The 27,131-nt window shown below is 41.9% G+C and overlaps 1 protein-coding gene across 2 annotated transcripts in view; it reads left to right on the forward strand.

The window, feature by feature from the left end:
• Window positions 1–27,131, forward strand: part of wnt7bb (wingless-type MMTV integration site family, member 7Bb) — a 64,544-nt gene that overhangs the window by 18,244 nt on the left and 19,169 nt on the right. For both annotated transcript variants that reach the window (XM_088340635.1, XM_088340634.1), the window contains exon 2: window positions 5,631–5,857. In XM_088340635.1, coding sequence (XP_088196761.1) covers window positions 5,631–5,857 — 227 coding nt within the window. The remainder of the gene's footprint in view (window positions 1–5,630; window positions 5,858–27,131) is intronic.

Genomic DNA, 27,131 nt, shown 5'->3' on the forward strand with positions numbered 1-27,131 from the left:
ACGCATTATTTGGAGATTTTCCTCCTCGAACCTCGAAGGTTCAAATGCCAATAATTAGCTAGCTCCTACAGAGCCTTGTGGGGCAAGCTGAATGTTTGAATCAGCAGTGTCACCAGAAAGAAAAGTCCAAAACAAGCAGGTCTGTGCCCCTGTAGGACTAAATTTACCCATCCACCAAGAGAGGGGGAACTTCAGAAAATAACACAATATAATCAAATGACCACGGATTGAATCAATGTAAGTCAAATAACTCGATCAATTAACTCAGTTTTTCCAACTTAGATAAATGTTTTAGACCACCGCCCAAATCCCAACTAAGAAAACGGGCGGCCACACAATGAGTCGGGTTTGTATGAATGGCATGTCGCCGCGGTTGCTATGGGCGACTGTATACGTTATACCGCAAAGGGGTGACACCGGGGTCAGCGGAGCAGCACGAGGGCATTGAGTTGAAACGCACACAAGCTAACTAGGAGGCCCATTAAAAAAAAAGAAATAATAACAAACTCAAATTAATTTTTCAGAATTTCTTTTTTAAAAGCATTTTTGAGTATTGAGGGGGCGAGAGGCAACGTCACTTTGGTAACAGCTGCTCTTAGGTTTCATTTGCTTTCCCCCGTCTGGGTGGAAAAAGCTGTTGTCAGAACGCGGGTTCTAGCCATCCATCAAATGTTTTGCTCTTAATCTCCGACCCAGGCAGTTTTTTTTTTTTTTTTCAAATCCCCGACGGAATATGTCTGGTGTCGTGATCCGTCTCGTCGTTGTCTCGCTCGATGACGTCACGCCCGAGTCAGGATTTCGCAACGAAAGTTATTATCAATGACGCCTTTAAACAGTCGCAGGGCTTGTTGGGTGCTAATCCAGGAGTTCCCAACCTTTTTGTAGTTGAAATTTACATATTTTTGTTTCCAATTAGCACAATGACCACCTTATCATGCTATTACTATGTCATTACTGTGTTGTTACAAAGTTGTAGCATTATAATAGTTTATTTTCTAATTTAAGTCATAATTCAAATACAGTTTTGGAATAAGTTGCTAAAAGATATTGGTAAATGTTATCAAAATTTGACCTTCAAAATGTGTCACATTATGTCAATATATTGCAATACATTTCCATCTAAACTACGGCCAGGGGACCATTGCATCCTGCCGACCAAGTTTGAGTTGTCCGCTGCATATATACAGTAGAGATTTTTTTTTGTGGTTTTGCTGTAGACGCAATCACAGTAAGCAGGAAACATGGCAAAGTGCTCAAAAAAGATAACATTTAATAACACGATCATCAATAAAGAAACAAATAAATGGTAGAAAACAACTATAAAACCGTCTGAACTAAAAAAACAAACCTCAGAAAGCAGGATCGAATGGAAAAAAAGGTGATGGTTGAAAATGGGTGTGTAAAGTAAAATTACCTGACAAGGGGTGATGTCTAAAATGTCCCAATGTCGGCCCAGCCTGATTAGGGACAGGTGTGGGGTAATTGGACTTTTAATTGCAAACCAATTAGGCGCCCTCTGGTGGACGGAGGCGTGCCAGATTTAATAAATTTGCTCTGAAAAATATCTCATTGTTTTATTTTTACCCCAAAATACATACCTTTTTTTTTTTTTTAATTATTCTTGCAAAATTTAAAACGGAGGTTGCCATGTTATTATAATTATTTTATTCATAATAGTTCATGTATTATGTTAAGTAATAGTTCAGTAACATTTTTTAGTAATTCATTAACTAAGAGATGAGCAAAATTTAGCATTTGCTGTCAAAATTTGTCACATTTATGTAGCAGTTGTGACGAAATATGTTGCAATACATTCATATCCAAACTACGGCCTGGGGGGTATTTTCAGTGTGAAGACCATGTTTTGGTAGCCTACATACAAAGAAAAGTTTTTTTTACATCAAAAAATACAAACGAACCATTTATTATTTGTATTAGAGGTTATTTTTTGATAATTATTTTTGAAAAATACAAAACCAGGGATTGATGACGTTTTTAAAGCAGAGAAGTGCTTTTTTTGTTACTGATTAGCGCTAAAAGCTACCCGTTTGACATCCATTATTAAAATAACTTATCGAGTTGTTACTAAGTCGTCACTACGTTATTAACAGGTTGGAATTGGTAGAAATCGTGTTCAAATGGGCTCAGTCAACAACTAAAAAAATCTGCTTTGTACAAGGGCACTAAATGATTTACATATGTCAATTGAAAGCTAATTTCACAATAAATTTATAATGATCTTCTACTGGCAATGGACTCTGGCGCTTCATCACTTTTGCTGCTTTTGACACACTGGACCATAATATCTTACTAGAACGGTTGGAAAAATTGATTGGTCTCTCAGGAACTGTCCTCTTATGGTTCAGATCCTACCTCTCAGATAGGGCGCACTGTGTTAAATATGATGTAATGACATTTGAGCCCTTTAGTGTTACCTGTGGTGTTCCACAGGGTTCAGTACTTGGCCCCCTTCTTTTCAGCCTTTACATACTTCCATTAGGTGATATTATTCGCAAGTATAATATCAGTTGTTATTGCTACGCAGATGACACTCAACTACACTTCCAATGGAGGAATCTGCCACACTAAACTGTGGAAATTTGGAGGCCTGCCTCACTGAGATAAAAGAATGGTGCTGTGGAATGCTCTTCCCCCTGAGATTCGATCTGCAACCTCAGTGGAAATGTTTAAATCTAAGCTTAAAACACACTTATATAGCATATGAATAACCTATATTTTATGTTGACAATATCTGTGTATTATTTGCCCTCATGTAGGTTTTAGATCAGGGATGGTGTCATAATAGTCTGTGGTTGGCAATAATCTGCAGTCTGTGTACCCCTTTGAGACTCTTTGTGATTATACAAATAAAAATAAACAAAACAAACAAACATAAGAATTAAACGTATATTGAAAATACACTCACCAAGTCAATGATTTTTCTTTTACCAGGTTTGAAAATATCCTAGAAAAACACATTGATCCATCACTGGCAAGCAATTTTACAGAACATGTTTGCAAGCTACTCGGGCGATCTTTGAAGCTCACAGGCACCTTACGGTGACCCCGGTGCTAATCGATCCATCCATTATCTGCACCGCTTATCCTCAGTAGGGTCACGGGGGTGCTGGAGCCTGTCCCAGCTTTCTTAGGGCAGTGGGCAGGGGACACCCTGAACTGGTAGCCAGCCAATCGCAGAGAACACAGAGACGGACAACTCACTTGCTCATTCACACCTAGGGACAATTTGGACCGGCCATTTAACCTGACATGCATGTTTTTGAAATGTGTGAGGCAACCGAAGAAACCCACGCAAGCAGAGGGAGAACATGCAAACTCCACACAGGAAGGTTTGATCTCATGACCTCAGAACTGTGCCACATACGCGCTAACCACTGCCCCGCTGTGCTGCCCGGTACTAATCCGCTATGCTGCAAATTGCCTCGGAAATTATCGCTCCAATGCGTGACTGGGAAGGACCCGTGTCAACTCATAAAAAGCGTTTAGTCACCTTTTAGATTAAGCGGCGATAATGCGCCACATATGCTTGTCGTTAATGTAAAGCCCTGCAACTCATAGGCATTATTTTATGATATTGGCTATGAAACGAGGTTTGCATCATCTCCCGCCTGGCAATAGGGAACCCTCACCAGCAAGAATCAGAGTTTTGGGGGTTATAATTCATTGGGCTGCTCTGGGAGGCTTTTTAGCAGTGTTTTTGACACTTGCGAGGTTTCCATGGACGTTGACGAGCGCATTTTAAATAAGAGCATGTGTGGGCGATCGTTTGCTCGATTACGCTATGCAATACAGGATTAACTCATTTCACATTCACACATCGCCTTCCTATAATGACCACAATCTAAGACCCTATTGTTACAAAAAGTTGGACATTTAAGGTAAAGTTGTTCTAACTTTTTCATTTTTAATAAAATAAGAAAAATCCTTCTTATAATAAGCAAAGTTATACTATATTATCGCATCTAGAAGAAGGTAGCTCATTTTGCCCGTTTAAAGATATATTTTATACCCAGTATAGAAGACTTAAAATGAGCAAAACAATCTTCTATCTTCTAGGTAGGACAGTTTTGTTTCAGTATTAATATTTATATTCCTAGAGAACCAACTAAAATATCTTAAAATTGGGAATATCTCCCTCAAAATAAGCTAAGTTTGTTGTACCTGTATACCGCAAATAATTGATTTATTGAATTATTTGACTACTTAAGACGCACCTAGTCACCAAATCCTGTAATTCAGGACTCTTTTTCCCAATAGTTTCCCTCTCTAGCCACTCATGTTAGCCACTTGGCTGCAGGCTGTGTCTCGTTGCTAGCTGTTACTGTTGTAAGCTAGTCCGTTTAAAGGACAAAACAAGCTTTATTAAGTGTCATTTGACTTCTCCATCTGGTCGTGAAAGCGAATATCAGAGTTCCGTGATAAAAGGTTGTGCTTTGCTCTTGCAGAGCTTCGACCTGCAACCTCAGTGGAACTGTTTGAATCTAGGCTTAAAAGAATATGAATAAGCTATATTTTATGTTGACAATACCTGTGTATATTTGTTAGTGCAACATCCACTGCAGCCTGGTCATCCTGAAAGGGGGATTACCTCATGTGCGGTCCCTTCTCAAGGTTTCTTTATTTTCCTCATGTTGAGGTTTTTGAGTTTTTACTTGCTCTCATATAGGTTTTAAATCAGGGGATGGTGTCATACTAGTCTGTGGTTTGCAATAATCTGTGGTCTGTGCAGCCCTTTGAGACTCTTTGTGATTAAAGGCGTCACAAAAGAACATGACTTTATTGAATTAGCTTATCCCGCCAGTTGCTAAAGTTAGCCACTTGTACCAGCTCTGACAAACAGCTCCTTCGGGTGTATCCAGCTTGCAATCTTTTACTTTGAAGTAGCATTTCCCTCTAGGCGCTAACCTCTTACCGGCTCTGACCAACTCCAGCTATTTGCTCTTTTCAGCCGCTTGGAGAACATCCATTTCGCTGGTTCTATTGTTGCTTCTCAAAGAGATTAACACCAGTTATCATGCCCTGTCGCTGGGTATAATTTATCCTTAATTTGCCCGGGCAGGAGCAGTCACTTTGGTTTCTTGGTGGTGGGTTTTGCACGGCTTTCTGGGATTTCTCTTTCGAGCTTTGGTCAATGATTGTTGGATACAGTAGATCCCGGGGTGACATTAATCGGCCTATCGGAGTTGACGTTCGAATCTAGGAATCCATGGTGTGTCTTCTTCTAATACACACACTTCAGCTCCATTCCAAGCTAAAATGACCTCTAGTGGTGAATTATCACACACTGTGACTGTAATGCTTGTGAAGACATGCACAATTCATGTTTTGACTCGACTTTGCTCTAAAATTCAATTCTCGTCATTTAACTTTTGTGAGCCGTGGCTTTAATTTACTATCAGGATACGAGACAGGCCGATAAAAAACGCAAAATCTTGCAGCCTTAAAATGCTTTCACTTTACGATGGAAGGTGCATCAATCAGTGGTTGAAATGAATCATACTGCGGGGAACCTCACATATGCGAGCGCTTTTTTGGAAGGAAATTTGAGCGCGAGAGCTCTCACGTAGAATATTCTGGTTTGACGCTTTTGTCTCTGTCCCCTTTCGCAGGGCCCTTTCGTCAGTGGTGGCTCTGGGGGCCAACATCATCTGCAACAAGATTCCAGGACTGGCGCCTCGGCAGCGAGCCATCTGCCAGAGTCGCCCGGACGCCATCATCGTGGTGGGCGAGGGCGCCCAGATGGGCATCAATGAGTGTCAGTACCAGTTCCGGTATGGACGCTGGAACTGTTCGGCGCTGGGTGAGAGGACGGTCTTCGGGCAGGAGCTGCGAGTAGGTCAGTCTGGTTTCTTGGTGGTGGGTTTTGCATGGCTTTCCGGGAGTTCTCTTTCGAGTCAAAAAAATACCCGGACATTGCTGTAAGTTAGATTTTGTATTGTGCGCATCTTTTTCCAAGTACAGGACACTACTGTAGGGCTTCATTCCGCCACTCCCGGCGTGTGGCGCTGTGAGCATCCACCCCGAAGAAGAAATCCGCTTCCTCTTCCTAGTTTGTGTGTAAACATACCATACTGTATCTCCAGCGCGCTAAGAACTTTGGCGTTTTTGTTGTTTAATATCTCGTGCATCCATTCGATATAGTTGGTGTTAAGTGTAAAGAAGAGGCGAGCCGTTTCCTTTGAAATGGAAGCGGAATTAGAAAGCTTGATAAGGTTGAGAAAATGGATGGATTGCTTTTTTTCGGCCACTTACTACCACTGAGGAGGAAGTCACCTAACTCTTGAAGCGCATCTACCAAAAGTAAGTTAAACCTAACTCTATCTTTAGAGCATTTTATTTCATTAAATGTTTATTTCTAGTACAAAACAATATAGGTTACTTATACAAGCCTTGAACATACTTCTATAAACCTTCGACATACAAAATATAGCACTGAAGCAACTTACGAACGATTGTCCGGGACCCATCTCGTTCGTAAGTAGGACAGCGTCTGTACAGTATGTCACTGTAAATGCCTGTCCATAGTATGAATGTTTTCCCAATTAATCTATCAATGGTTGCAGCCGTTGAAAGACGTCATTCCAACACATTGAATAAAGGTTTTTTTTTTTTAACTTTCAATTTTCAACTGAACAAAGCAATCTTTGGGCTTGAACATAGATGTCTTTTTGTCGTTTTTTTCAACCACTTTGTCCCTACATAACAGGCGTATCCAAAGAACGGATTAGTCATTGTACATACCTGCATCTTATACAAACGTGGTCCAAATTTATTCAATACATAATTGCCTTTGTTTTCAGATTCAGATCTACTTTATTGTCATTCTAGTACACGTGTTTACAGAACGAAATGTCGACACATCTGACCCGCACAGTTTCCTTGAATGTACAGATATAAATAAAATGTTGTATTGAGTTGAAGTATTGAGTACTAATAATATACTAAATAATTATGGCTATGTATAGTATTTTACAGTAGTGCAAAGAGTGCAAGAGGAGCAGCTAACCAGATGTGCAAAATGGGCAGTCAGGTAAACAAGTCAGGTAAACAGTAACAATAACACTGTAGTACGAATAGTGCAGAGGAGAACAGATGTGCAAGGAGTGGCTAGCTATAAAGAACTGCCAGTAGTGCAAAAAAGTCAAACAAAACCAACAGATGTACAGATTAGCAGCAGTTTAGATTTACTATGTGTTTGATTGACCATTTAACATTCCCAAAATAATTCAGAGAAAGTTGTCTTTTCAACACCTTGAAATGATGATTTTTCCACACAAATAGAGTATTTTAGACGTCTTAACAACAGCTTTCGCCCCACAAAACAGGTGTATCCAAAGAATGAATCCGTCTCTGTAAAGGCCTGTCAATACTCCGATTGCATCATCTCCCGATTCAGCGCTAACAATCCTGTGGTTCTGCTATTGAAACCTCAAACTTTCCGTCCCGTCTCGAGCCGTCCTATTGTAAGGGCGTACGGAACGTGCGGCGTTACCAGAGCTGCGGTCTATGAATTGCGGTTCTTCGGAGGTCAGACCCGAGCTGCGCGGAAGACCTAAGCTAGCGACACATGACACGGCACGGCACAACAGAAATGCTATCGATTGCCGCCCGTCCTCGAGTAAAAAATTCTCCATTTGAAAAACGATATCGTAGATGAGAATGACAGCGAATGGTGGCGTTCCAAGCCAACCAGTCGGACACATCTGTTTTTAATGGGGTTCTGTTGGTTGCTATGCTTCTTCACTAGTGCGGAGAAAAAAAGATGAGAAGCAGGCTTTGGTTAAAAAAAAACGAGCTTCAGTGCATTGTTTTCGTTTTACAATATTTGTCATCTCACTTTGTGGACACTGCGCTGCTGCATTGAGGTCAGCAAGACTGTTTCGAATCATTTCAATCTCTTTTGTGAACAGGTTGCTTTTTGTTTTGGTGGCGATTTTTGGAAACAGTCTTTTTCTTCATCTGCAAGTTTGTTCATCACAGGTACCGAGAAGGCAGGTTGTCAAACAGAAGGCAGGGATGATGAGAGGATCCTTCGAAGGTTTTATTTACAGAATATTCTGGGCACAAATGAGTTACAGGCGATTGCCCTGGCAAAATTGGTCTAAAAATCAAGATTTGAAAATTGTCCAGCAATTGATGGTTTGATGAAAAATTCTTGGTGTGCCAACCTGGTCAAACCACAGCAGAAATGAGATGGTTTTCTTCCTCACCACACATGATTCTAATAATTGATTTTGATACTTGGATGTAGTTGGGCATTCCACTCTTCTGTTCACACAAAACAGGTGTATTTACTAAAGGGAGAGGTGTTTTAAAGACTTCCGAGCAGCGTGACTTTTTTTAAAGGGCCACGACATTGGTTGAGGAGCTGCAATGGAGGAAGACACAAATACTAATTGATTTGCGTACTTTACAAGCATAGACAGGGTTTCCAAGAAGAAAAGTTGAGTGTAATTACTGACAGATTGCCTTTTTTTCTTAAAACATGACCAGTTATTATTGGATCCCAACTTTCTCTGCGTAATTTCATACAAAGACATCATAAATGTATTGTCCCAGAACTAATGATGATCTCTTTTAATTTGATTTCTCTCACCCAGCCACTAAGAAACCTCTCAACTTTGAGCTTAAAATTCTCTGCGACCTTTTATGCCCCGATTGTATGATGCTGCAAGCGTGGACCAGCAGAGGGGCAGTTTTTTAGGCCTGGACGCTCTAATTTTGCCTTTAATTTTACCTATAATGAACATGCTGCGAGCGAGGACTGATACAAGGCACTTTATTTGGGAGGTTGGCAATTCTGGAGTGTTTAAAATGTAGTTCACGGTTTTGATCAAGACCCATTATCCCCAGTCAACTACAGCAGAGAGCAGGGGTAAGAATATTTTTTATTTGCTCTACTGAAGCGTCCAATTGTGACTCGCCTCAAATAAACTGCACTGTTTTGGTTGCAATCCATTATCCTCAGTCAACTACAGACACTGCCCTGTTTACAAATGAGATGATCGTTCGTATGTTGAATTTGTTCGTAAGTTACTTCACTGCTATATTTTGTGTGTTGAAGGTTTATATAAGTATGTTTAAGGCTTGTATAAGTAACCTGTATTGTTTTGTAGTAAAAATTAAACATTTAATAAAATAATACACTATCAAGATAAAAAAAGTGAAGTTTAATTCACTTTTGGAAGATGGGCTTCAAGATTTAGGCAACTTCCTCTTCCGTGGTAAAAAGTGGCCTGAAAAAAGCAATCCAACCATTTTCTCAACTGCATCAAGCTTTCTTATTCCACTTTCATTTAAAAAAAAAAAAATGGCTCGCCTTTTCTTTACACCAACCATATTGAATGGATGCACAAGATATTAAACAATAAAAATGTGAAAGTTCTTCGTGTGCTGGAGATACAGTATAGTATGTTTACAGACAAACTGGGAAGAGAAAGCTAGATTTCGTCTTCGGGGTGGATGCTGGGTGACCTATAACAGCGCCACACGCCGGTAGCGGTGGGAAAAAGCACTACTGTAGTGTCCTGTACTCGGAAAAAGGTGCACAGTACAAAATCTAACTTACAGCAATGTCTGGATATTTTCGTCATGTTCGTATCTACCATCTTTTGTTACTCGAATGTTCGTAAGTAGGGGAGGGTCTGGATTGATGAGCGTGGAGTCAAGAGACCAAACATGGCGGGTCTTTTATTCCGTTCTTTGGACGGCACCAATGCGGCTGCAATCTATTATCCCCGGTCGACCAATGCTGCAAACGGGTACTTCGCATATGTTCGAACAAAGCGGGGTTTCTTGTTCCCATTAGTTGTGATAAATGAGGGATTACAGTATATGCTTTAAGGGTTTTTTAGAACCAGAGCTTGTCAAGGAAGTACTGGCTGGATCGTATTTTAGGATATCCAGGTTTGAAACCACAGGTAAACTTGTCTTTTCTCATAGAATATAGCTCTATGCTTTTCCTTGTCTGCATAACCCCGTATAAAGTTGTGAACCGCACGAATCGATTCGTAGTTTCTTCTTTCTCCATTGTCACTTGTAATCCAAAATGGCGACCGCTTAATAATTCACCTCGGTTAGCAATGCACCTGATTGCTGTCTAGAGAGCGATCCTAAAAAGTCAGATGGGAAAATATGTGTTAAAACACAAACAAGTGGCTTTACACTGCTAGTAGTGGGTTAGCATCATCAAAAATCGAATTCCTTTGCTACTTTTAATACTTTCCCTTAAAACCTCAACATTTCACAATAGGAATCCTTCAATTCTGCCTCTTTTGTGACCTTTCCGAGCAAGCGCGTGATTGGCTGGCGACGGTGCTCGTCATGTGCAGACTTCAGGAGAAAAACATGCTTGTCACCGACATCTGGGAGGCAACCAACATAAATTTAACGTTTCCTCTCGCTGTGGTGCGCACCGCTACGATCGGTTTGAGGTTTAAAAAGCGCTGCAGTCAAGTCTGCGGGTATGTTGTAGTAAAAAACCTTGGGCTGCAAAAAAGAAATTGCCGACAACAACATGTATTTTGAATATCACGCTACAGTTGGGGTTAAGCTGAGCACTAATTTATCCCACAGGGCTGATAAATGGACTCTGAGAACTGTCATTGTGGATAGATCCCGTTTTGAGAAACCAGCAACAGTTTGTACATAAACCCCCGGGATATGGCGACCCCGCTTTACGTTTTAACTTTTAAGGTTTGGTAAACCTTCCCTGCCCCTCATTATGACATTTTTCTCACTATATGACATCCAATACAAATGAATTCACCTCCCCGAATGCGTATAAAAATCAAACTTTGCTTGTAATGAGGCCTGTCTGCTATCAGTCAACGTCATCCTGGTCTGCTATTGGTTTGCATCACAGCCTGCTATTGGCTGAACTACTGTTGTAATATTTAAATGCCACCGTCTAATTTGGTCAAGTATGTATCATTTCATGATTTATAACTTTATTTATTCAGGCATAATTTTATAATTTACCTCCATTATTCAGTTTTGCTTCATCATGTAGCCAGAAGTGGGCTTGAACGTCATATTAGTGGTTGTTAGAATTGGTTTGGTCAAAGGCTCGTTGTTCAGTGAAATTTCCATTCTATCGTTTTTGATACAGCTTCTTTTAGTATAAGACCTACATTAGGTCATTTCACCAGCAATTTATGAATTTTACTTTACTTTAGCTCATTTATGTCCACAATATTCTGGAAATAAAACTTTAGAGGATCTGCTCATCATCCGTGAATTTATTTGGACCACCTACCTGCTCGCTACCTGGAATAAATTTAACAGATGGATGAAGAAAAATATGATTTAAAATACTACCTCCAACAATTCATTCTTCTAATTCAGGTGAGAATCGCGTGTGCTTCATAAAGACACGGTGATACAAAACTGTATTTTTGATATTGCATTTATTCGTCTTTGGTCCCAAGACTTGCAGTGTTGCCAAAGGGGAAGCAAAAACATGATAACCGTAGAAACAAAGCTAGCAATATTCAGGTAATAAGAACGCTCACGAATCACTAGAAATAAGGAGGCAATTAAAGCCAGAAGAATCTTGTAATGGCATGACAATCCTCACATGTTTTAAAATCAGTTTATTTTAAATCCACCGTGGCCATCCCCCCCTCCTGCATCCACGCGGTACTCCACTCGACCAGCTCGAGTCTTGCCACACAAAATGTCAATTAAAATGACCTTTTTCCTTTACATGTATGTGTATTTCTAATGTTATTGAATCATTTACAAATATATTACACATAATTAGTACCAACTATATTCTGTTTTTATGTGGTGTGATGAGGATTCGGAACACATTAGCTAAGAACCATAGGTATGCAACAATTTTCACTTTAAGACCCCTACCTCAGACGTCATTAACGTTATATACATGGTGTCTACTCACCGTATAATAGTCAAACTTCTGTTGAACTGCACTCGGCAACGGAGAAACTATCTGCCATGAGGCAGTTTGGCAGAACAACCCCGATGTCAATTAGCAAACCGTGAAAAAATAATGGCATCTTTAGAAAAACGGTAAAACTCTATCTCTCAAATGACAACGGCCCTGAGTTTGTCCTAAAAAATCCTGAAAAACAAATTTAGAAAAAAACACAGCACAGTGACTTTTGAGACGCCCTATTCTGGTAGCTTCCATTCTCACCACTTGAAAAAGTCTAAACAACTTCCTCCAGAGAACACACTCCAACTTTATATCAACACGATACTGCAAACATCACTCAAACAGATTACAGTTTAAGTAATAGTGGAGAAAAGTCGACGGTGAATGGGTTGAGAGTCGTAAAGTTGAGGTCAATGGGTTGTTTGTATAGTGGGATGATATGGTTAGGCTCAAAATGGCCGCCAACAAAAGTAGTTTTACGTTGTGGCTGTGTGTTTGTATCACTTAACTTGTTTTGTTGATTCAAATCCAGGCAGAAAACTGATCCAGAAGAATGTCCAAAGAAAGGAAAACGTCATAAAACATATGTATTTTCCCACCGCAGGTGTTATGACTTAGGCTCCTCCCACTCCCGTTTTCACTTCCTGCTTCCTATCTTTCACTTCCTGGGTCAGCCCTCTAAACCAATACTATTTTTCCTTCTCTTGTCAAATTCATTAAATAGCCTTATTGATAACATTAAACATCAAACATATTTTTATCTTTACTTATTTTTTTTTCAAAGATTTCTTTCTGAACAATAATGCATTTTACCCTCTCCAGTAGTTACAACTTTAGCCCCTCCCCCTTTAACTTACTCCTGATTTTGACTGCAAGGGTCAGCCCAACTAGCGACCTTTTTTCAGCTTTTAAAGTTTAAAAAGTTATTTTTGTATCCTGGATTTTTTTATGTAGTTTTTTTTAAAGGACATGTTACGAAGTTACTCTGTATAGCATTGCTTTTTAAAACAAAAGTTTAATTGAGAGTAATATGAAGTTGGTCCTAATGCTTATCTGTGTTGCAATGAGAATATAAGATAAGCTACTTGAGTCTAGCTATCTGGCTATCTTTTCTGTTATTTCAGTATCATTATTTTTTAAAGCCAAAAATCATTCATATTTTCCCCTTATTTCTATTTTTACTTTTTTTCAAAAGGAAACAAAAATATATTTTTTAGAATAGAATATAATTGTCATAAATATCAACGTTGTGAAACATTGTATGCAACGGAATTAGACATGGCATAGGGTAGGACATGTGATAAATACTTTGAAGGGAAAAAATATAAAAAACAAACAAACAAAAAACCACAACATGGTGCTCATGACTGGCCAATGTTATATTGATAATGCAATAAAAAATAGTGCACTGTAACAATAGTGCAATGGAAATAAGTGCAACAACAGTTAGCAGCAGTGCTAAAATATATATATGTTTTCATGTCCTGCACGGTTGTCATGGCGCCCAGCTGGCCCCGCCTCTTGACACCTGCTGACCTGCATTTTCCTGAATACTCCTATGGGTACTTAAACGCGCCTTTTGGAACTGCCCTTTGCCAGATAATTGTTTACCCTTGTTGAAAACCTGTTCATGCCTGTTTGATACCTGTTTATTCTTGTTGTGCTTGTTGGACTTTGTTGCACTTCGGTGTAACATTCTGAGAGATTCCTGCAAGTTCTGTTTAATCCCGTTAAATGCCTAGTCTGTAGTTTTGCCTGCATTTGAGCCTGCTTTGTTTTGTTTTTGGTCCGTTTGTGTGTTGGACAACTTTTCTTTCTCAATTAAAGTGACAGATTGTCTACGGCTCTACGCAAATGAGTTCCATCTTCCTGCTTCCCGACCCGTTTCAAGACAGTCCTGTTCTGTTTCGTGACATACATATATATATATATATATATATATATATATATATATACAAAATTCACAAGGTGTATATTTTTTCACAGTTTGATTTCGGTGCAATAGAATGTATTTCTTAATTTATTAGTTTAGATTATCATTCATTTCGAATTCAGGTCACCCCAAAAAAGAAATAAAAAAGTGATACAGTTGACCCTCGCAATTCGACTTTCGTGTCCTCAGTGCATCGTGGATTTGGTCATCATTTTAAGAGTGCCGGTTTAGTCAAATCAATCCGAGAACTGCCTAGGGACTTATAAGCGCAATCGTATTTTAACAAGTTGTGTTTGTAAATGGTTTGCTAGAAGAATGGACTTGTTCTACATATGGATGAATACAACTGTTGCATCCACTACAAAAAGTAGCATTTTTGCTCTTCAGGCATAAAATAAGATGGGAAATCAAGTAAAAAAACCGTTTTTTAGTGAATAAACCAAGTTTGCGTGTAACATTTGACTCAGTAGTCACACTGTGCTTTGTGGCATAAAGATATCCCGAACGAGGAAAACTGCACAGTTTAAATTCTTCCTTTTGCTTTTGGCATTCATTTTCTGTCGAATGACACAATACAAAGACATCCAGTGGTCAAATAATACACACTGCCCCTTAATACAGGTAGTTATGGAACATAATTGAGAGAATGCCGTACTTTTAAAATTGGAAAGACTTTATATCTTTGTGTTTGTTAAAAAGATTGTCTAAAACTGTTTTTATAATGACATTTTTATGATACGTGGAAAAATGATTGACAGGCCGATCCTGCTCTTGGACGTCACATGGAAGTAATTCAGTTTCATTGACATATTCTCATAAAATCCTTTTTTCCTACGTATTGGGAGCATTTCCAAATCTCAAGTTATTAAAGAACCCAAATGACGCTGACATGACAAGTGTGTTTATGCCTGTTTATAAACGTTGATTAGCAATTTGAGTGGAGGAAGCTGTAGACAGGAAGGCAAGGCATTGGCTTTTGGCAGCATTTTTTCGGCTTCCCATTCGGTCTCTGTGGGAGACCACAGACGTGAGCGAAGAATTCCCTTGTCAGTTTTAGACACTGGAAAAAAAAAAGGCAGCCTTAAACACCTGCCATCAACATCTTTGCTTGTGCTCATTTTCCAGTATTTGTCGTGTTCCTTGAAATTGTCAAATTGTAATCTGTTATGGAATTTCTTTTTGGAGAACGTATGAAATCATGGAATACAAAAAAACTTCCATCATCAGAATTAAACGCGAGGGAAAAGCTGCTCCCGTTTAAGTTATAAACTCAAATCCCTCCAATGATGAGGACTAAACCTTTTCCCACCACAAATTTATCCCTTCTCGGATTGAGAATGAGAGCGAGGAGCATTCCGATAGACCGCAGCAAATAATTGCGTTAGGGAACTCTATCTGTGTTGATTTCCTTATTTGACAAAAGTGATTTATTTCACAAACTGTTTTTTGTTCTTTGTTTGGTTGCAAGTGACAAATTGGACAACGGCTGAAGGAGGCCTGGAGGTCTCAAACCCTTAATTAGGGCCCGGTCACACAGCCGTTTGCATCTGTATCGCGGGTAAAATTTTGCGTTTTTTTTTTGCCCGTGGTTGCCCGCGATGGAAAATGCGCAAAATTGGCCAACATGCTGTTCATCGTTGGTATGCCCGCAAAACAGACGCCGGCGACTGTTCCGCTTCCTCATCGCGTCATTTTCTCGTGTGGACCACGGGTATAAAAGCTCCCGAGCCGGTGTTGTGCCCAAATCCGACTCCTACGCAAACCCCCAATAACCCCCCCCGCCCCCCCAACCCCCCTGGCGTGAACGCGCATTCTGCTGCGATCGCTTTTGTTGGAAGCGTGCATTGACGTTGGTGACTTTTTCATCCGCGTTAACAAACGCATTTTGTAGAATACGATTGCACTTTATTGTTTAAATAAACGCGTTATATAGACTAGGATCTCCCAATTGTTATAATTAGCTCGCTTTATTGTTTTAATAAGTGTTTTATATAGAATACGATCGCTTTTGTTGGAAGCGCAGCAGAATGAGCGTTCACGCGAGGGGGGGAGGATTTTATATACGGTGTGCATTACCGTTCGATTACGTTCACAACAAAAACAAAGACGGAATGGTTTAAGTTGTATTACATTCCCAACAAATGCAAGACGAAGTGGTTTTGGTTATATGTTCGCCATTACATTCCATAAAAGTGATATAAAAGTGAGATAAAACGAGGTAAAAGTGGTTGTAGTAGCGAGGAGATGCATTTCTCGGCATAACACCGGGCTGTAGAAATCATAACCGCTCAAGACACAGTCCCGTGAAGATCAAGATTTCAAGCTATGGCAGCGTAGAAGCCAATATGTTATTATTGTAATAGTTTTTCGTTTTGATTTTATTATCTTGTTATGAAATGAAAATAAATGTCAAGAAATAAAAATGGATTAAGACGAGGTCACTACGGTGACGGGGATCCATGTCCACCCCTTGACGTCTCGAGCACAACTGACGTGTGCTCGGCAAATCGCGCTGTATAGACGCGGAGAAAGGCGTTTGACCGTCACACGCGTAACACGCTAATTTCACGTAATAACACCGCGATACAGGCGCAGAACATGCTATTACCATGCTCCACCCACGATTACCCGCTGAAATTTCCCGTCCTACCCATGTGTAACCACGCCCTGGCCGCGGCCAGAGCACGTCGTTCCGCGTCATTTCCGCGTCATTAACTCGTGTGCCGCCCGCGGTTAACACGTGCTCAAAGTTTTGAGCAGCTCAAAACTTTTTCGCGCGGCCAACCGCGTGTGAATTTCCGACCGGGAGTAAAGCACTGCTGTATCTCGTCTATATGGCGGTCTCAAAGCGTCCAACAGCGCCCAACAGCGTCTGCTTCACGGCCAGAAATTTCTGGCCGTGATTCAGCCTCGATACGCCCGTGAAAGGCTGTGTACCCGTATTGAGCAGCGCAAAACTTTTTCGCGCTGCCAATCGCGCGTGAATTTCCGACCGCGTGTTAAGCACTGCTGTATCTCGTCTGTACGGCGATCTCAAAGCGTCCAATAGCGTCCGCCTCACAGGCAGAAATTTCTGGCCATGATTCAGCCGCAAACGGCTGTGTGACCGGGCCCTTAAAAGGCATCTCTTGTTTCCTCTGTGGAAGCTAGCTTAACCTGTATGTTTTGCCCCAAGGAGGTATAGATCTTGGCATTATTATATATAAATTGTCAGAACCAAAACAGACGGTGGACACAGACGCGTAACATTTTCACACAGGTTTTATTTCACGGGAACAGGGCAGTCATGCGCGGGAACACAAACACCAGCGATTCGGCTGGGCAGAAGAGATCGAAACTAGACAGGACAGACGGGATCGATACCGGAGGCAGGATACACGAGCAGATACCGGACAGGGCGGGACGGACGGGATCGATACCGGATACTGGAGCAAGATGCTAGACTCGACGAGGCAGGCGGGATCGATACTGGATACACGAGCAGGATACAGGACAGAGTGAAAGTCTTGCCAATGCAGAGGTTCATTGACGGACTGACCAGGAGTGAATGAGAGCACTGAGTTTAAATAGGAGGGAAGCCAATTAGGCAACGAGCAGCAGCTGGTGCCAAACAGGCGGGCCCAAGTGAGGGCAATGGGCAACCGTGATATAAATATAAGTATCTATAAACCTAATTATGAAATGGTTATTTGCTGAATACAGTACATTATTAAGGACAAAACTTTTTTAATATGTAAGCCGCACCTGACTATGAGTCCCATCAGTCAATTTATTTTCTGCTGTTTAATTTGTGACAGGTATACTTTTGGCCAGCTATGAATATTTATCAAGACCCTTGCTAATACACCAACAGTTTTTCATGACAAATTCCAATTCCCCAACAAATGATTATATAAAGAATAATAATAAATATAATTGTTTTCCCCTGATAAAGTGAAATAACTTCAATGTACTTTGAAATGCTATACATGTCAGGACCAGAACGGAGACAGGACCCATTTGTGTTATGTTTCTCTCAGTTTTATTGGAAGAAAGGAAAGGGTTGCACCCACGATCCGGTGATCGCTGGACGTGGGAAGCAGTTCGCCCTGAACGCGGAAGTGGGACTTCTGTGGCGAGCGATGACGGGGTTGGGAACGGAAAAAACAGGTCAGTAGCCGGGACAGTGGAGCAAAAAAACGTGGTATGGATCGTAAACGGGTCGAAAGCCGGGGAAACAGACGGGAGCAAAACAGGTGGGCGTCAGGGTTGAAAAAAAAGCTTTTCTCTAGAGTAAACTGAGGTTCGCAGACGGACTGACAACAGGTGACAGAAAGGAGTGGGTTTAAATAGCGACAGGAAGCCAATCAGAGTCCGAGGCAGTTCATCACATCGGTAATCATGACAATATAGTATGAAAACTCATTGTATTTGTTCTGATGTGGTCTGTAACAGTTTTGGTTGCCCTCTCTTGACTTTTCACTCTGAGGAAGACTAAATATGGTTCCCCCAGATCCTTGAAACGTCTTAAAAGGCATGGAATTCGTTATCCTAAAAATAAGGTCTTAATAGGCATTAAAATGTCTTCAGTCCAATTGTATTTAAAGTCTTTAAAGTTAACACATTATTAAGGTTTATATTTGTTTGAACTAAAAAGACTTAGTAACAATCATCAATTGTTTTTATTTTCATAATTCACGGATTTACTTTCGTGGCAACATCACGTGACCACAATAACAAAACTATTAAAACGGTGATGTGGTTTCAGTTGGGCATTTCGGAGCAGATGCATGTCTCAGGTCTTAGGTCTATCTACAATACACTTCGCAACTTTGGACAGAGACGTGTACTTCGGACCATGCAGTAGTGTCCTTTTAATGAAAAGTGTCTAACGAATGTTTTTGGCCGATGCTAAAAGCTGTGCATGGTAATGTGTACGAGGCACGATGTATCAGCAAGAAATATTTATGTTTTTTTCTTTTGTTTGTTTTATTGTGTTTTTTGTCGACTCGGTCTGTAATTTAATTCCAAAAGGCATGAAACAGGTCTTAAAAAGTCTTCAATTTAACTTGCCTTAAACTGTAGGAACCGCTAATAATTAAAAGCAATTTTACATAAAATGTGTTGGAATGTAACTGGATGCCTTTGAAATATGAGCGTTTATTTTAATACCGAAAGCAATTTTTTTTGATCTTGTGCCGGTTCACCTACCTTTTTGTAGCAGTTATTTTTCTGTAACTGATTAAGAAAGGGCTACCGGTTTGATATGCATATTGTCATGATTACTGATGTGACTAGGCTGTGCCCGCTCTTTTGGCGCCAACTTCCGCGGGTTCTGATGGGCTCCCAATCAGTATTTGAACCCAGTCCTGTCTGTCCCCTGTTGTCAGTCCGTCTGCGACTCCCACCTGTCCAGTTTTTTGTTCCCGTCTGCCCCAGGCTTCGACCCGTTTTTTATCCTGACCACGTCTTCTCCTATTCTGGCTTACGACTCGCTTTCGACCCCGACCACGTTTTTGCTCTCCTGTCCCGGCTACCGACCCGCTTTTTCCGTCCCAGACACCGCCATCGCTTGCCATGGCAGATCCACTTCCGCGTTTGGAGCACAATCCGAGTACCAGAGCGACTTGCTTCTGGCGTCCAGCGAACACCGGATTGAGGGCGCAGCCCTTTCTCTTTCCTCAATAAAACTTGTGGTAAACGTTACGCGAGTGGGTCCTGTTTCGGTTCTGGTCCTGACACTAGTGGTTTCTGTACCCTGAATAACGACTCAAAACTTGAGTATTGCTATCAGTTTCTTTGATATGGAAAATCCGTCGAAATAACAAAAAATAAAAGGTTAACCTGGAACGTTACGTTTCATCAAAACATGTGGGTGAAGTCTCGCGACAATCGTTTCTCAGGCCTATATCGGATTTGTTTTGAGCCGTGCAAGGTGTGCAGCCTTCGGCCTCACCCGGTGTTCAAAAAAGCTTCCCTGTCAACTCTTTTCAACGTACGAGCAATTTCACACCGGGGTTGTGGCCCTTAAAAGCAACATTCTGACCTATTTGCACTCTTTCAAATTGCCACGCACTTGATGTCGGTGACCAAAGCTTGAAAATGGACGCCTTTCAGCAGGCTACACTCAGCATCAAAGACCAGCCTCGTAAAAAAAGATGGGAGTTATCCGGTTACTCTGTGTTTGACTTTCTGGCCAGTTTGTCACCGGCCTCGCTCCGGCTTGAAAGGGATTTGTTTTGTTGTGTCGGCGTTGAACTATTAGACCGGTTTGATGTGGCTGTCAACGGACAACGGAATTGATGCGCTCGCGCTCTTGCAGGTCAGCTTGCTTTGCTGAGGGATGGCTTCTGCGGGTTACTTTTTTTTTGTTTTACTTCGTAGCTAAAATCTGTGAATTTATTATGATATGTCGTAAATCCATCTAGTCGGATTGCCGAACAACCAACTGGGTGTCGTGTTCTGCGCTTTCTGATCGTTGTGGTGTATGTTTTCATGCTTTCAGTGTCATTTTCCTCTTAGATGTCTTAAAAATGGGATTATTCAGTCGGGATCCCATGAATCAAGACAGAAAATAAGATTATCGGAAGGTATTTTTCGATAAAGGAAAAGAGTACAGAAACAAACAAAAATACCTTTACTTGTAACTTCAGATTTCAAAGACATCAAGCTACACTAACACAGGCTCAACGATGCATCCCTGCTACATAATATTGATACACTAAGTAGATCTAAATGAACTAAACATGAAAGGGGGAAGCCGTAGGATACGGTTGTCACGGTAGCCATGGCGCCCAATTGGCCTCCACCTTGTGGCGCCAGCTTCTGTCACGGTTGCCATGGCGGCCAATTAGCCCCACCCGTGTGCGCCAGCTGCAGCTTGTTGACAGATTGGCTCCCTGTCAGTATTTAAACTCTATCCCGTCAGTCCCCTTTTGTCGGTCCATCTGCGAATCTCTGTTTTTACATGGCAAGTCCTTTTTCGCCCTTTTTTTGCTCCTGTTTGCCTCCCGTTACGATTTGTTTTGATCTCGACCACGTCTGCTCTCCCGTCCCGAATTCCGACCTCTTTTTGATCTCGACCACGTCAGTTCTCCCGGCCCCGAATAACATTTTGTTTTTGTTCTCGACCACGTCTACTCTCCTCTCCCGGCTTTCAACTTTCCGTTCCTGACACCCCCATCGCTCGCCACGGAATTCCCACTTCTGCGTCTGAGCAACCTACTCCCCGCGACCAGCGATATCCGGATCGTGTGTGCACTCCTTTCCCTTCTTCCCAACAAAACTGTGAGAAACGTTACACGATTGGGTCCTGTCTCCGTTCTGGTCCTTACAATGGTAAAATAACAATTGGTTCTAGATGAACAAAACACAATAGAAAGAGGGTAAAGGGAACATGGTCATTTATAAAACAACTACAAAATTGTCAAACACCAATCACCCATAAAAGAACAAAACATGGAACGGAGAAAAAGAAACATTCCCACACGTGGACAGAACAGTAATGAGAATGCCACTAAGAGACCATGAAATATAATGGAACACTAACTTGCTGTCTGGTCTACATTTTAAATGGTCTGTGTTTTATCTAACACTTTTCAAGTCACTGAAGATCTCCCAAAGGCATTCACACACCGAGGCCTGCTTATCAGGGCCATTGACATTGTAAATACATGTGTTTATTAGAGTAATTATTAATTGATCGTTTTCTACAGACACTTTGACATCTAACTCTGAGGTGCCGGAAATCAAACCTGAAACCTCTTGGTCCCAAGACGACAGCTCTACCTCCTGAGCTACTGCAACCCTGTAAATAAAGCAATAACAGAAAGAACCTGGAATATGTTGAAACACTGACTTGTTCCAAATAAACAAAACATGAAAGGCCAGACAAAGGAGATTGTGGAGTACCATCTAGCTCTAACTGAAAAAAATGAGGAAACAAAGATTTCGGGAAACATACTCAGGTGCGGGTTGAACATAATATTCCAACTACAGCCAGCTCTAATTGAACAAAACATGATAGGAAACGCAGAAACTATCGGTAGTCTCAGTTCTAATTGATCAAGTCAAGAAAGTAAGAAGACCCTGAGGACATGCTCATGCGTGTATAGAACAACTGCATAAGGTTCTAACACCAACTAACTCTAACAGAACAAAACATGAAGGAAGAACACAAGAGTGGTTCCCACTCGTGGATAGAGCTAAAACCACAAAGCTATGGTGACGAGATCATCCATCCATTATCTGCACCGCTTATCCTCAGTAGGGTCGCGGGGGTGCTGGAGCCCATCCCAGTTATCTTCGGGCAGAGGGCAGGTGACACCATGAACTTGCCAGCCAGTCGCAGGGCACACAGGGACAGATAATCCGCTCGCTCATTCACACCTTAGGACAACTTTGACCGGCCAATCAACCTGACATGCATGTTTTTGGAATGTGGGAGGAAACCGGAGGGTCCGAAGGAAACCCACGCAAGCACGGGGAGAACATGCAAAGGAAGGTTGGTAGCTGGATTTGAACCCATGACCCCAGAACTGTGCCGCATACACGCTTATCACCGCGCCGCCGTGCTGCCCATATTAAATATGTGTAATATATATGTATATATATATATTTATGTCAAATAACTAATTAGCTGTGAACAAACACATGCAAGAAAGACAACTCAGGATAGGTTGGAACATTAACAAACTCCAACTAGACAAAACTTGCACGGTTGCCATGGCGCCCAATTGGCCCGGCAAGTATGGCGCCAGCTGCAGCTAGTTGACAGATTGGCTCCCTGTCAGTGTTTAAACTCTGTCCTGTCAGTCCCCTTTTGTCGGTCCGTCTATGATCCTCAGTTTACGCTAGGCAAGCTTTTCGACCTTGACTCACTCCATTTTTGGCTCCCGTCTGTTTCACGGCTTCGACCCGTTTTCTGATCTCGACCCCGTTTTTTGCTCTTCTGTCCCGGCTACTGACCTGTTTTTTCCGCTGCCAACAACGCCATTGCTCGCCACGGAAGTACCACTTCCGCGTTCAGAGCAACCTGCTCCCCGCGACCAGTGATCACCAGATCGTGTGTGCAATCCTTTCCCTTCTTCCCAATAAAACTGAGAGAAACATGCGCAAGTGGGTCCTGTCACTGTTCTGGTCCTGACAAAAACGTGAGAGACAACACACAGGATATATTGGAACACTTACTCTAACTAAACAGCGGTTGGTGCCAAATGAGCAGGCACAGGTGAGTCACATCAGTATTTTACATTATTAAATGAAACAATTCGGACTCTAATTGCGAAAAAGATATTTCGGTCAAGTTTGACACTTTGTTGCCTTAATTTTTTTCCAAGTATCTGACTCCGACTCAACCGAGACCTCCCATGCAGCCATGCGTCACATTCTTTCCGAATTTACTAGCATATCGCCCCACAATTTTAATATCGTAATAATTATCCTGCAAACACAAGCACATCGGAATGCGGGCGCTTGATTTGTTGCACGGCCGAACAATGGGAGGCGCGTCTTGGTCTGTATTTTCCTCAGGATTTGACTCCTTGGCAGCTGCTTCATCTTTCATCCACCTCTGACATCCGGCAGCCAGTGGGCGAATCCACCTGCCGGGGGCCCAAAAAAAGTCCAGCCAGATAAAGGATGTTTTCGTCAGCGCCTTCATTGAAAGGCACTTGTGTGGAAAAATCGGCAGGAGAGCGAAGGGGACGCAGTGGAGGGGAAAGGTCGCTGCAGAGAGACTGAGATTCATTTTGGATGCAATGCACTGCCTTCTTATTTTCCTCGTCTCTTATTTAACCCATTAGATATTGAAGACTTTGGTCACGCCCACTAAAACCGGGGCTGGATTTCAAACTAAAGTAGACCCCTGGTATACAACCTTATTCTGTTCTGAAGTTGGAATCTCAAGGTGAAATTTCACTTAATGTTTCTCACACATGCTTTTATCTTACGGAAAATGGGGCAGCCATGCACGTTAACCCAAACGCCAGTGATTTGGTGATCGTTGGGCAGAAGACGTAAGGCAGCAGTCTGGCGTGGAATGACAGAAAGCCGGAGGCCGACGAGATCGATACCAATTGCACGAGCAGATATCGGACAGACGGGGTCGATACTGGACAGGACGGGACAGACAGGAATGATATAAAAACTGGAAATCTAAATTAAACAGGACAAACTAGACGGGAACGAAACTTGAAATCGATATTAAACAGGACAAAATAGACTGGAGCAATACCGGACAGGAAACACAAGCAGGGAACCGGACAGAGTCTAAACCCACATCTTGCGAGTTCAGAGGTTCGTTGACGGACTGACAAAGGGTGAGTGAGAGCACTGAGCTTAAATAGAAGGAAAGCCAATCTGTCAATGAGCCGCAGCTGGCGCCACACGGGCGGGCCAATTGGGGCGCCATGGCAACTGTGACACTTAATTTCATTGCACTTTTGTTGCAATGCACTATTTTTCATTGCATTATTATGATTAAGCCAAATTATCTAAGCACTATGTTATAATTAATATCCATCCATCCATTATCTGGGCCGCTTATCCTCAGACGGGTCGCGGGGGTGCTGGAGCCCATCCCAGTTATCTTCGGGCAGAGGGGACACCCTGAACTGGTTGCCAGCCAGTCGCAGGGCACACAGAGACAGACAACTCACTCGCTCATTTACACCTGGGGACTATTCGGACCAGCAAATTAACCTGACATTCATGTTTTAGGAATGTGGGAGGAAACCGGAGTGCCTGGAGGAAACCTAAGCAAGCACAGGGAGAATATGCAAACTCCACACAGGAAGGTTCGATCTCAGGAACTCAGAACTGTGCCGCACACGCGCTAACCACTGCGCCGCCGTGCTGCACTCTATGAAACCTAAAAAGGAAAAAAAATCGTAATGCTGTAATTGCTCTCCCGTCTTTAATGCTCGAAATGCACCACAGCGCTCCAGGCGCCAATGGTAGAAAAGCGTCATTGCGCTTCTGTCCTAAACAAGTTCAACATAAAAAGCAATTCAATGACTACCCTGATAATTGCCGTAGTTTTAAGAGTCACCGCCAATTAGTCAGGCGAGCAACGTTGCAGAGCGTCACGATACTGGCACATTTGAAAAGCATTATGCGAGCGTTCAGCCTCTTCTCGGAAGCACTCCGCGTCCGTTTGCGGTCAAATCATCCCCTCGCACGTCCGACCAAAAACTAATAACGAACTGGCAACGGGACGTGAAATGTATTTAAAATGACCACTGTGTTCCATTCATGCTTTATTTCCTCGGCCTGACATAGGAAAAGGAAATGAGAATGGAAGTATTGAGTTAACACTGTTGAAAACATGTGCGCCGATTCTGTATTGAAATCTACGTTAGCGTTAGTCTGTGTGATGTGCGTGTCGCATAGACAAAAGTATTGGGACGGCTGGAAAATATGGAAATTGAAAACCATTTATTTTTAGGTGTTTTTTTTCTTAAAGAATGGAGACAAGACCCAATTGCGTTACGTTTCTCACAAGTTTTATTGGGGGAAAGAGAAAGGCCTGCACCCACGATCCGGTGTTCGCTGGACGCCGGAAGCAAATCGCTCTCGTACTCGGATTGTGATCCGAACCCGGAAGTGGATCTTCCGTAGCGAGCGATGGAGGTGTCAGGGACGGAAAAACGGGTCGGTAGCCGGGACTGGGAGAGCAAGGCGTGGTCGGGTTTGGAAACGAATCGTAAGCCATAACGGGAGAATAGACGTAGTCGGGGGCAAAAAGAGGTCAAAAGCCGGCACGGGAGAGCAGACGTGGTAAATATCAAAACGGGTCGTAGCTGGAGACAGACGGGAGCAAAAACGGGACAGGTGGGAGTTAGGGTCGAAAAAAAGCTTGCCTAGTATACACTGAGGTTTGCAGACGGACTGACAACAGGGGACTGACAGCACTGGGTTCGAACAGTGACAGGAGCCAATCAGAACCCGCGGCGGTTGGCGCAAAATGAGCAGGCACAGTTGAGGCACATCAGTAATCAGGACACCTTTTGGATGATGAATATTCCAAGTCCTCAGAATTTTAGCTTTTCAACAATAAATATTAGAGGACAACCCGGGTTTACGCCATTTATCTGTTTTAAGGTGGTGATCCCAAGGTGAAATTGTCATATGGCAGGGCTTAGAAACATATGGTCATTAGCTAAAGTGTTCCAAACCCGTGGTACCCAAGCTGTAAATATTAAAATTATATAAATGTCCTAAAACTTAGTAACAAATTAATATTCAGTAAGTACTACCTTCAAGAAATATATGTGTATATGATCGAATAACATTATCAAAGCATACCCATGTCAAGATAAAATCAAATGTTAATTACCTTTGGCGTGATGGTACAGTGAAGTTAGTGGGTGGATGCAGAAGGTGGTGGAGTTGGCAGATTCAAATTAATGCTAATATTTAAAATTCCACTTGTGAGGATTGTCATGACATGTTGCGTTCAACGCTCCCTTATCCTCATAATAGTCCTGACGTCCGATTGGTTACAGCAGTATTCCTTCGCGAGGTTAATCTGTTGACATTCTTCACATTTCCTTACTATCCCAAGCTTTGTTTACATGGTTATCATATTTCTTCTCCCTCTATCATCGCTGCAAGTCTAGAGACGCATGGTTAAACAAATTCAAGTTTGTTACACGAGATTCTGAACTGAACCAAGAAAGAAAGAGGCATTGTGGGGAGGGAGCTCAGACAATAGCATATTGACACCATCAAAATGCTCTGACACAAACCAATGGAAGGGTAGCATCTCATATGCCGTCACCCAATAGTAGACAGGGATCTACGAGACTAATTTGTTAAATAATGCTGAAATGCGGCGCCTGAAAACAGTCTTATTCCACACCATAACCTGAAAACATCATAAGGTATGTGTTAAGTTTTAATAGTGATGGCCCCATGTGGGGGAAGCAAGAACCGCAGGCAGAGATGCTCAAAACAAGGACATTATTTGTCAATCGACAAATACAGGACCAAAGTACTAAAAAACAACAACAATTGGGCACTAAACAACTGACATAATGCCCAAACAAAAAATCTTAGACCAAAACCGCAAAGGAAAAATGCAAGTTATAAAGTAACAAAGTAACAAATTTCCAAGCAAGAAACCAGAAAACCTAGCATGGTGGTGAAAGAAAATGACAATGACCAGACAAATGTCACAAATTGGGCACAGGTGTGTGGTTATTGGACACATTTGTGTCCAGTTCAAACCCCAGTTGGGACCATCTGATCAAAAGAGGTGTGTCAGACCCTAACAGTATGAATGCTGTAACCTGGGTG

Source organism: Urocampus carinirostris, chromosome 7 (genome assembly GCF_059441175.1).
Source record: "Urocampus carinirostris isolate Australia breed hairy pipefish chromosome 7, RoL_Ucar_1.0, whole genome shotgun sequence".
In the NCBI taxonomy this organism is placed as follows: Eukaryota; Metazoa; Chordata; class Actinopteri; order Syngnathiformes; family Syngnathidae; genus Urocampus; species Urocampus carinirostris.